General features: G+C 39.2%; 1 protein-coding gene across 13 annotated transcripts in view; it reads right to left on the bottom strand.

The window, feature by feature from the left end:
• The window catches only part of LOC134864301 (nuclear factor 1 X-type-like), a 104,565-nt gene extending 100,213 nt beyond the window's left edge, over positions 1–4,352 (bottom strand). For 2 of the 13 annotated variants that reach the window (XM_063883167.1, XM_063883172.1), the window contains exon 1: positions 3,409–4,335. In XM_063883167.1, coding sequence (XP_063739237.1) covers positions 3,409–3,411 — 3 coding nt within the window. In that variant the 5' untranslated portion in view covers positions 3,412–4,335. Of the gene's footprint in view, positions 1–3,408 lie in introns of all 13 variants that reach the window. The other 11 variants (XM_063883169.1, XM_063883163.1, XM_063883166.1 and 8 more) reach the window with 11 other exon arrangements.
• Between the last annotated feature and the right edge of the window lie 8,139 nt (positions 4,353–12,491).

Genomic DNA, 12,491 nt, shown 5'->3' with positions numbered 1-12,491 from the left:
GGGGGGCAGCATTAAAAAAAGAAGGATAGATGGATCGCTGAGCAGAGTGGGGCTAATTATTTCACTCCACTTGTGAGTCCTGAAGGTTTTGTTGGGTCAGAAGTACAGCCAAGATGCATTGCTGAAGATTGCATTTGGCTTAATTGTGCAGTTGTGTTTAACACAACACTAAACGGTGGGATTTTGGGTAATGCATGAGGCACACGGTGTTAACCGTTTCTGTAAAGGAGGCCTGACTGTAGGAGGTAGCAGTTAAACAGTCTTCCAGATGACTTGGGTAAAAAACATTTTAGATATGCAGGAAATTCTACTTTTATATGTAAGTGGTACAAATCAAAGTTGCTTAGATGCAAATTAGCTGGGTGAGGTTTACACCTTTGAATGCCTGAGAAATAGAAAGTAACCAGGACAGACATAACAATAGTTGTACCAACTCCATTTAAAAAAAATAAAAACCTCAAAAACTGTACGCTGAAACAAGTTTATACAGAACGCACATTGTGACACACCCCGAGATTCACTGGGCCTGGCACCTCGCCTGTCAACTTATGATCTTGCTCGACAGGCTGGCTTTTAAATAAACATCATGCCAATTGTAACACTGAACTTCCTGGGCTGCAACATTTCGCTGCCACAGTGCCCGCACCATACGCCACCTCAGTCCATAGGTAACCCAACGCGACTGGCAACACTTTTCCTACATGGATCCTTATTCATGCTTTTTTAATGGCCGAACCACACTCAGTTAAGGCCTCGCCACAGAGGCTATGTGCTTTTAACAATGAGGTTTGGGTTGGTACAATCAGCCCTTTGTGTCACACAAGGACTGATCCGTGGGGAGATTTTCTTGTGGTTATGGTTCTAATACAGCAGAGTGTACCACAAAGGCCAGGAAGCATAGAGTTACATTACAAAACACTCACACACACATTTACAATGACTCAAAAAGGCAACGTGTTGAGCTCCTTTCAAATTTCTCACCCACTTCGAACTAGTTACTCCAAAATATTAATTTAATAACATGGTACGGTTCACGCCTACCTCCCAGCTTGGCACCAATAACTTCGTTGTTTGACTGACAGGTTCTGTGGTTGGCAGGTTTTCTCTACCGCAATGCAACCAAATGTGAAATTACAGCGCAAAATCCAAACAAAGTCAGCATTATAATATCACTGCCCATTATCAATCATTGCCTAATGTTTCGTTCAACTTAAGAAGAAGGCCTGAAATGTGAGATTTTGAACAGTTTGAGGCCTGTTTGTGTTGCTGTGCAAGTCTGACTGGATGCAACATCATGACAAAAATGTTTGGCATAATAAAGGGAATAATCCTTCAGTAATATTTAAAATGTATGAAAACATGTATTCGCATGATTAAATAAAATGTGTTTTATTTAGGGTTGGTTGGTGGGAATAAATGAGCAGACTTAATGAAAACGTGTCATACATGCTTTGAATATATTTTTCAGTAATGATGTTGACAACATTGAACATCTCCTGTAGTCTAAATGTGAGATCCTCTTTTCTGTAAATATATAAAACACCTCAACCACATAAAATGATAAATGATTAAGTGCTCAGGCATTAATCAAATGAAATACCCATATAATATCAACATGCACGGAGTTGCCATTTGCATAAGCTGTATCAAATATTGCACATAGTTTTGTGCATTGCTGTAGTTTTGTGATGTTTTTTATATTTGTTATTATCTTTATTAGTTTACATAAGACATAGGAATTTAGAAAATGTGATTATATTAATGTATTATACAGGCAGGTCTAACATAAATTCCCCTACCGAATTGCTGTAGTATCATTGACAAGCAGAGTGAGAATGCCTAGTCAAGTGTTTAAAGAGCCACATTGTTGGTGCAAAAGAAATATTGTGTTTCTAAAAAAATCTGAATTTTTACTGACATGTGTATACTGTTTTTATCTGCTTCAAGTGTTGTATGTCTGCGTTTCTGCAAAACTTCCCATTACCTCATTGAAATGTTTTCTGTAAATCTACCTTTTTTATTTTATGGCACACTTACAGTAATCTCTTGGGTTTATAACGAAGATCAATAATCTAGTCTATAATGTAGGTCACAATTTTAGGCCATTATAATTATAATTTTAGGTCATTGTAATTCAAAAGCTTTGAACTGCAACATGACAGAGACTGTCTGATGTCAATTACTTCTTTGCTCAAGAGTAATCTGATGAAAAACACAAACCTGCTATACAAACAGATAAGTGAAGCAGATAATGAAATATAATATTTATCGGTCTAAATTTTGCAAGGTTTGTTCATCATCATGCAACCAGATATTCTTTGGATTTTCTGTTCATGATTAAATGATACGGAGATGCTCTCATTCATGCTGTATTGCACTTGCTCTGGGGGCACAAAGACAGTCTGTGTGTCACCTCAACTCCCCACCCCCTTGTAGTCGATATAAAGACTCATCAACTACGCAAATGAAGTGCCCATTGACAAAAATATTACATAGAAAGGAAAATACTATAGCAATCTCCTCAGGTAGAAAAGACTGTCCGTGTGCAAGGTGGAACACGGTGGAGCAACCACGCGCCACACGGATTCATGATATGCCTTCAGAATACCATCATCATAATATTATTGATGGATATTGCACATATACTATGCGGGGCTTTCAGATCTCCGCAGTCTGCGGACGCAATGTGTGTTTTATTCTGTTTGATCTGAGCTGCACAGGAAGATGAGCCTCCACTTTGTCAATCTGTTTTTACTGGGCCACTCAAACACCTCTGCAAATAAATTCAGCCTGCACAATTTTAACCATCCGAGGCTAAATCAGATTGAATTACGCAAAATGTTTTATATTATATTAGACCAAATATTAAACATTAGTATGAATGTAGGTAAGGTTTAAGGAAATTAAGTGCAAGGGAAAGCAATATAAGTCAAATTCAGAAAAATATAACGAAATTTAAAGATGTAAAATATAGAGCTAGATAAACGTGCGTCGTTGTAGTTAGTAATAAGGGACAATGATCTTACTAAATGCGTGTCTTATTGTGGTTAATTAATGAGTTTAAATGCTTCATAATTATCAAAATTGGCAAGCAAGTAAGGTGAATATAAACATAATACACACACTCCCTCCCTCCCTCTCTCTCTCTTTCTCTCTCTCTCTCTCTGTCTGTCTCACACACACACAACCACAGGTGCGTTGTATCCTCATCTATGGCCTCATACACACCACAGCCAAATCTCGCTCCGCGAGTCCAAGAAAGTACGGATCTCCCACAAAGAAATTAAAAGCCTTAAACTAACCGCAGGGATTCCGTTAAACACAAGCAATGTTTGGTTTATGTTCAGTCCTATAGACTTTACCCTATAGAGCCAACAGAGGGGAACTATTGAGTTACACAGCACGTACCATTATAGCGTGGGGAGATCTGCCAACCCTCTCAATGCCCCATTTTCCTTTAAAAGTTCAGCTTCCAAAAAAGTGAGAGAGGGAGTGCGGGCTGAGGGAGGAAGACTTGGTCTCTTCGCTGTTGCCGGAAGCAAAAAAAGGACCTTTAAACAAGTCGGCCTTAGGCCCAGATAGAAAAACAGTCTCTTTCAAAAGTGGGTCCACTCTGCAAGAGATAGCAGGAAAAGAGGACTGCAGTTCCGACTCCTCCGTCTACCGCAGTCTGACCTCAGATGCGCCCATGTCCAGCAGCAAGAAGTCAGGGAGACGTCTGAGCCAAAGTCCCGAGGTGCGTCCTTCAGCGGCCAAACTTGCAGATTGGGTGACGCTAGAAAAAAAAAACTCCCCGAAATAATATGAATAACTCGATACAAAAATCTGGACGGGAGAGTTGGTGCAAAGTAAGTTCTGTTTATATTATTTTTTCCGTGTGCAATCCTTGCAGTCGGGCAACTGTCTCCAAAACGTGTCCAAAAGCGGCTGTCTCCCACGCCGCGCGTCCGATCTGTTTTACCCTCGTATCTCTCTCTTTCTCTTTTCCTCCCTCTCTCTCTCCTCTCTCTTGTTCCAAACACACACACGCGGAGTTACACACGAACGGGGGGACACCCCTGGTCTCTCGCCGCCTCCTCCTCAAAGCTGACGAGATGAAAGAGCAGCTTGCGTTTGCTTCTTCAGATCGCGGCAGCTTCGCAGATAGCAGAATGCCTGCACAGCGACACGTCGTCGTTCCGAGCTTCGGCGCTGCTCGGTGCGTTAAATGGAAGCTTCTCTCCGTGCGCTCCGGCAGATAGCTCACACTTCCCTCCCCGAAAAAATATCAGCCACTAAATAGCTCACCTCAACAGTCCTGTTTACGCACACACACACACACACACAGAAAAAAAAATAGACGAAGAATTAGGGCAGTTGTTTACAGTGAAGGTGGGGGTGCTTCAGCCGGCAGCGTGGAACTGGTGAATTATTAGGTAAATTATTAATAAAGCGAGCGGTGTGCAGTCTGTTGCGGAGAGAGTGGAGCGGCCAGGGGAGCAGCTGGGGCTTTGAGAGAATTAGGAGGACCAGGGGCTAAATCACGGACGGCGGGGATTAGGGCTGCACTGGCTCCTACCTACCGCCTGCATGTACTGTAGGCTGCAAGAGTGGCACTGTGGGCACGACCCTAGCTGCTCAATTTGATTTCCGTAGTTTTCAATGGCACAATCTGGAGCAGAGATCAAGATAATAAAAAAGAAAAGGTTCATTGGGTTTTATGAGTTCATTCAAGGATAGATAGATGTGCCAGCGATCTCTCCGGTTCCGTGCAGCTGATCACATTCACCAAAATTACATAAAAACTATAAGGATCATTTGTCGGATAGCAGTAACAGTGTGACCCCAGAAGTTAATTTAAGAAGGTTCATGGGGTTTTTGAAAGCAGGTCTGTATATTGTGGACTTAAGTTAAATGTAGTCTGTTAATGCTGTTAGTCGCAATGGTGGGTAAGGGTAATGGCAATGATGGAATCTAGCACAAGTTTAAAGCTGTTATATGTAAAACACTTCACTTACACAGATTTATTGTCAGTGTCGCCCAGCAGAATGACGCAGTGAAGCAACAAGATTACATGTGGCTGAGATTGTACAGACTACAGACATATTGGGAGCTATTAAAAGGTCTGACTTTTGGGAAATAACTCGAGAGTTCAACATTTGCTGTTTCTTTTAAAAGTGCTGATAGCTGCTGGAGACTAGAGGCCAGGAGCAGCAGCAGCCAGGACCAACAGAGCCTTCCAAGACAGCAGAAAGACAAGACATGTAGACATGATCTGTGGTTAGTTAGGAAAAGGGCCAATGAAGTTCAAAAATGTTTGTGGAGTTTTAAATTACATCAGTGAGTTATTTATATAACCTGTCCATTCCCTGGAATCACGACCATTACTTTTTGATGTACCTTAATTGGGAAAACAGGACGTGTAATTGGGTGTAAAAAGGGAGTGACGCAAAGAAAATACCCCCCTAATAAAAATGGCTGCAGAACATTTCACCAAATGACCCAAAAACTGAAAAACATTACACTATATTTTGAACCATGATTCACTAAAATATAATAACAGGTTCAGAGCCCTCGTGCAGCACTTGTTTCTACATCTAGAGGCTAATCACGGTTGTTTTCTTCTTTTTATTTAAGACCCAGCTACACAAATATAAAACGTGGGTTGAACCAAGAAAAAACACGGTATTTCCGCTCTAGTTTGGTTAAGACATATTTATCCTTGTCCTCTCAGCATAGCACAGGCTATATCTGCGTGTACGATGTATTTATTTAAAGTTGTGCGTGTGTCGTTATCCGTCTCTTTCTAAAATCAGACGTCTAATGACATTCCTCCAACATGACGGTTTATCAATAATTCAATGTTGACCTCCCGACACATTTGGCCACATCAATTATTCATTTGTAATTGAATTTGTGATTTAAGTTTTTTTGTTTCAGCCTAATTTCGATTATCCTATTTACCACGACAGTGTGTCTGTGGAGGGATGAAGTGAGGTTTGTAGGCGTTTTAAAAATTAATAAGAGGTAACGGAGGCCCGGATGGCCCATTTCATCAAGAGAGCTCAAATGTGTCGTTTTTACTTATAAATTTACTGATGTGAAAGACTTTACTACATATTTCGATTTTATTTTGAACATTTCAATTTCTTAACATATACTTCATGTATTAAACAAATATGATTATGAGTGTGCATACGTTCGTAGCCTATGTACGTAATGTTGTACATCTTTCTGTGGAATTTAGCCCAAGAAATCCTGAAATTCGGAATTTGTATTGTTTAAAAAAATATTGTTGACTTCTGATGTGATTAAAGTAAGATGAACTCTGGTCATTAGTTTGGACAACAAAAGTAATACGTTGTTGTAGTGACAAGACATATTGATAAATAAACTAAGGGTTGGTGAAGGGATGAACGTGAATACTCGAAATGACAAATTTCACACAAAATATAAAAAGAAAACATAAACATCAGAAACACTGAGGGCAGTCCTTACGTGAAAATAAACAATTACATATACAATTTTTATAACAACAACAATAATAATTATTATTATTATCATTATTATTATTATTATGATGATGATTCAGAATACAGCCTAACCCATAATCTTACAGGTGATGTTTTGATTGAATGACATCAGCTTTGAGTGGTTGTATAATTTACATAGTTTATACCATGACCTTCCTAAAATAGTTTTTTCTTCTTTTTTGTTTGATTATTAATTCTGGTATCTTATTACAGATGCTGATGACTGGGAGGCTCACACATGACTGACGGCCTGTTTGGAGAATGACCAGTCGATTGGAAAAATACCAAAATGTTCCTCTAAACCCCAAATAATCCCACAACACGATTTTTTTCCTAACCTTTAATTAATTTACAATTAACAGTGTGAACACATATATCGCACTGTGTACTCAGCACGAGCAATAAAGCCCGGAAGTTGCAGAAGGCCTTACAGATTTCCTGCAAGTTTCAGGTAGCAAATAGAAACCAATAATAAAATCGAGCAAAACGCGTTTAAAAAATAAATTTTAAAAAATCGCATCAAAGTAATCCATTGGAAAATCGAAAAGAACATTAGCTACAATCAGACACTCCGGCGATGTACTGCCATACAAACTCATCACATTTTCAGGTGGAGGCTTTTTAACCAGTAAAAAGAGGCCCACAAACACATTTTTTAAAATAAAAAGACTGAAGGGTAAAAAGTACATGTTGCCTGTTACCAGCATTTACCTGCAAAACACACCCGTGGGGAAACTGCGCAGAGAACAAACTAAGACAAACAAAATGTCAAATAATCGCGTTATATTATTAACAGGGTAAAATTATCATTATTAGGGTTTTCTAAGAATTGGCCCACAATTAAAATGGTATTACACATTGAACTGCATGTATTTAATTTACAATCAAAGCGGACAGCTATATTAATTATTGAAGTATGGACTCAAAAGTGTGAACTTGTTTGTTAAAACGAGTATAATGTTTCATTTAAAACCAAGGCCTTTTTCATTTAATTTGCTAATTGAAAACCTGCACACTAAATCATTAATGCAACATAGAGGAAACATTTGGGTTTCATTGTGGCTTTAATAATAATTTATACTCCCTTGTCCTGATGCTGATGCACCATATGCTTATAGCAGTTGACCTCCTTTCAAATAGGCAATAATTCCCGTGTTTTTTCTTAAAATAATGTTGATGAAAATGTGGTCTGCTTGTCTAAAATCTAACTTGATCCTCCTAAAATGAAACCATTTGGGTTTACAACATCTAAACCACCACCACTGTTTATATGGCTGTATTTTGTGGAAACTCTGACACAACAACAAAACCACTCAAATGTTTTTTTTGGCATAAACCCTTTAATTACATTATCAAAACAAAAAAGAAAGGGTTTTTTTTAAGTTTCTTGGAAGAGAATGTAAACAAATCTGAAAAATGAATTCAACTGATAGGGTCTTAAAGTTACAAAAACAAACTGGAGGAAATTAGTTGGCATGCATCGGCCCTGATCATGTAAAGCAACCTAAAAGCGTCAATTAGGCTGAGCTTTGGGTAAATAAAAGCCCTGAGCGGTGTATCTCACCACAGACCCTCAAACCAGCCATTACTGCAGACCACAATGCCTCTGATAGCACACTGTTTTAAGACCCAGCATTATGTGGGCAATAAGTTCCACAAACCTCACTGTGAGAGGAAAGGGCATTAGACTGGCAAAGTTCAATATGCAGCAAAGAAGAAATCACCCCCAAAACTACAGTATTTTTTAAATATCCCTGGTTGTAATATAACTCCAAACCACAGTTGACATGTTGAAACTGTTATATAGACCAGGTGATAAATGGCTGGCGATAAATTATAGCAGATAAATATTCCCTTATCAAAGATGGACTTAGCACGACTCCTGTTTGAAAGTTCAGAGGGACAGGGGAGAAGCCATGTGAACTTTAACCAACAGGAACATATATAACATTAAATATTGAAGTGTTTAAAAAGGTTTCTATACAAAGAATCATCCCTGATTATTTTTTAGTTGCAGAGAGGCTTTCAAGCTATTTGAAATCAATCAAACAGCTGTTTTGCTCACTGATCAAGTGGAGCACAACATGAAGTTTGATTGTCGTTTCTTGATTCTCAACGCTCTGATTTGTGAAATTATTTCTGATCACAGGTGAGGATAGTAACAGTAATGTAAAGCAATAGCTAAGGGTAGAATTTTTTTTTAGAAATGGAGTGAAACGGAAAGACTAAACGTTACTCCTTAAAAGGGGAAGAAACAGCAGAAAACAAGGGGAAAGTAAACGGCAGCTCACGCAGCTTCATTGATAAAATGCAGATATTCTATCTACAATTATCCCAATGAAACTATCATGTGCTTAAAAGATCACACAAATAACCTCCAAGGGTCTTCACATAGATGTAAGAAATATAGAAAAGCAAATATGGTTAAGAAGAAGAATTCGGTGACTAACATACCCAAATGATAAACCACATTTTATACGTTGTGAGGAGGAACACTGCAAAGCTACAAGTACAACAAATACGAAAAATAAAAAGCAAAGGCCTCAGTCCTGCTGCCACTCACTCCAGTAACACCACTGATGTCTACTCCCAGCATGCTCTCACTGCCCTCTGCTGCAGTCATGTCAAAGGAAAATAAAATATTCCACCTTAAACAAAATATATACTCTGCACCGAGACCATATGCCGTTCTCAGTGGAACTATTTTCCTCTCAACAATCTTCATTCCTCTCCCCGCTAAAAGAAATGGCCCGGAGAATTCTGCGTCTCTCTGCGAAAAGTGCATTAGGCGGGGGAAAGGAAAGGAAAAAACAAGGCTCTTTTTGTCTGCAGCAGCCAAGGTTTTATCCCTGCATTGCCGAGTGTTGTCTAGCATTACAAATCTCAGGGCCGGGCCTGGATGGACACAGGAGGGCTCTGCTGGCCCTGCTCGCACTGTCTGCTTCCTTTACACTCTGCCATGCAAATAAACCCAAATGAGAGAGCAGCTGAGGAGGGAGAGCAAAGGAGATTGAGGGTTTGTTGGAGGGAAAAAAAGATGGAAGGAAGGAAAGGGGTGAGGATAGGGCGGCTGTAAAAAGGAAATGAAGAAATGTATGTGGAAAGTAAGGAAGGAAGGAAATGGTTGGTCTGAAGTAGTTGCATAGGGACAAAAAGGGAGAAAATCTGTGTGTGTTTGTGCACAACCGAGACAGAAAGAAAGAGAAAAAGAGTGGGTACTAACCGGCCGTTGGAAGTGTGAGGAATGCCCGGCCCTGGCACAGGAGAGTGGGACGGAGGGTGGAGTATGTTCACATTGCTGCTGCCAGCTGAGCACATTCCCAACACACAGTCATGGAGACTTTTTAACCTACAGATATAGAAGCAGCAGGAGAGGAGTTTTCTCACTAAAAGGTACAATAATACAGGAACTACTATAGGGTTGGATTTCCCAAGCGCTGTAGATTCAGGCCTCTTAAATTACTCAAAGTGATGATACAAGTCATCAGCAGAGCGGAAAAACAGAAATGTGGAAAATATGTTATTTTCTTCAGATTATTTTTTGGGACATTTTTTTCTTGTCTGGTTGAAAGCAGGTATAAACAGGAAGTAGACGGGAAGCAAAGCATGTGAGTCCACGCATTGACTGACAAGATTGAGGCAATGCGCTGAATAATAAAAAAATAAACTAAACAAAAAAATCAGAGTGTTATATTCTCCCTTTAGTAGTGTTTAAATAGTTTAAAAACAGTGCATATTTTGGCAGGTAGCGATCTCTGTTTGACATTGAATCAATCATCTGAGACACAATCCAGACAGCATCTTTTAAAGTATTTATAAAATACATCAATTAGCTTAATGATATTCTCATTGTATTTTAAAAGGTCTTCTAGTTAAACATAAATAATAAAAACAATCAATTTTCTGACATCACTGATGTGTATCAGGTAATCATTTGGAAAGTACAATTTAGAGGGAATTTTATTATGCTACTATACTATTATACCTCTTTGTTAGTCACAATGTACTTTTTACTCCACAACATTTATCGGACAGTTTTAGACACTAGGTCCTGGGCATATTAATATTTGACATAATTAACATTTGATTATTTTATACTATATGATAAATTGTTATATATTAAACTACCGAACCGTACACAGTAACTGTAAAACAATCTCCACCTTGACCATATGCAATATTGAAATGCTGCTCATATTTATTTTATTTGTTTTTAATACACATTAAACAGAACTGTATCTTTTTACTTTTGATGATAATACTTTTGACTACTATTTGAGTGTTATTACATTGTAACATTTACTCAAGCACAAGAAACTAACTACTTCTCTCTCCAACATTACTTCAATGGTTTTATGACGGTGTCACACAGTGAGTGGTAAGCAACACAGATAATGATGTAGAAAGAAAAGTGAAGAAAATGTCGATCTGTTTGTCTTTCTAATAATTATTCAATTTTCCAAGAAAACGTGTGTAAAAGTCGCTTGTCCTTCACTCAGTGGTTTATCAACGGCTAACATTAGGCTCAGCTTTGATAACACACACGCACAGTTTAACTGATAAAGCATGAGCTCAATTTTGAGTCAGATATTTCCTAGCAAATAAATGTAGACATCAAGCCAACATTTGTTTTATTTAATGACATTTTAGTATTGCTAAAAGTAAAATTATGCAACTATTTTTTAAGTACAGTGCAGAGAAATGGGCTTATATGTAGCCCTAGCATAACATAATTCTAATAATGTTCTAATCATTGTGTATTCGTCTTATTGTATAATTCTAATTTTTATTATTATATAATGTTAATGTATGAACAATTTCTTAAACACACAACCTGCTCTCCAGGACACAAAGACACACTGCGGCCTGTATTTGTGTGACACTCCCTGACATCATTTCTCTTTGTGTCACTAACAGTTAGCAAACGTGACCTGATGTGAGGTCACCTAAACTGCAGCACACACAGCGGCCATTGTGTCTCTGATTCTCCACCCACTCTGAGCGGGCACCACTTCAGCACTGACTGGATTTGTTTTGGGTCGGGCAGGTCGCGGCGGGTTCAGTGTAAAAGTTAGTTAGTTTTATGTTTGGTTGCAGAGGAGGAGGGCTGTTGAATGGAGGTTGTGTGTGCGTGTGTGTGTGTGTGTGTGTGTGTGTGTGTGTGTGTGTGTGTGTGTGTGTGTGTGTGTGTGCTCCCCCAGGAGAAAAGAGGACTCCTAATCTGTTTTCCTGGCTCTTCTTTAAAGGGAGAGCAAGACACACTAGAGGCTCCCTCTGATCTACTGCCCCATCCATCCCTCACTTTCTCTCTCTCTCCTCCATCCCTCCTTTCCTCGCCTCCATCATCTGTCTCTCGTTCCCTCTGCTTTTAGCCCTCATTTTCTCGGCCCCCCGTCCCTATGCTCTCTCATCTGTTGTGTTGGCCCGCTCTGGTCTTTGTATGGCGACAGCCCCATCTCCAGATACTGCCTAAGAGCTCTGATTCCACTTAATCACTCAGTTTTTTATTAGTTTTCCCTCGCAGGGTATTTTGTGTTCTGAATTGCGTTTATCTATTATGCTGTTTCAGATTTATTGCTTTAGGAGGCAGACTGTGTGGCACACTACCCACCAATACGGTACACGATGCTGTGATCTCTCTACGTCTGCCCCTCTTTATGCCTGTCTGCTTTCATCCCTTCAAAATTAAATGAACAAATACACAAGGAGGATCCTGTGCCACACTCGCTCATTCGTACTTTTTCTCTTTTACTTTTTTATTAGTTTTCTTGTATTGGGAGTCTTAAGCTCTCGGCTGCATTTATTTAGCATGCAGCAAAGACCACAGGGGAAGCGTGTGTGGCAGCAATTTTTCGAATGGTACTGTACTCTTGGATCCATCTGTCCTGGCATCATTCGCGACTGATTGCTTTACTTTTCCAATTTCACAAAAAAAAATGAAACTCACAGGTATGGGTTCCTCTGTGAGCACAGATGTCT

This window comes from Eleginops maclovinus, chromosome 5 (genome assembly GCF_036324505.1).
Source record: "Eleginops maclovinus isolate JMC-PN-2008 ecotype Puerto Natales chromosome 5, JC_Emac_rtc_rv5, whole genome shotgun sequence".
Classification (NCBI taxonomy): Eukaryota; Metazoa; Chordata; class Actinopteri; order Perciformes; family Eleginopidae; genus Eleginops; species Eleginops maclovinus.
Note: the sequence above shows the minus strand (reverse complement) of the source record. Positions and strands in the feature narration are given on the sequence as shown.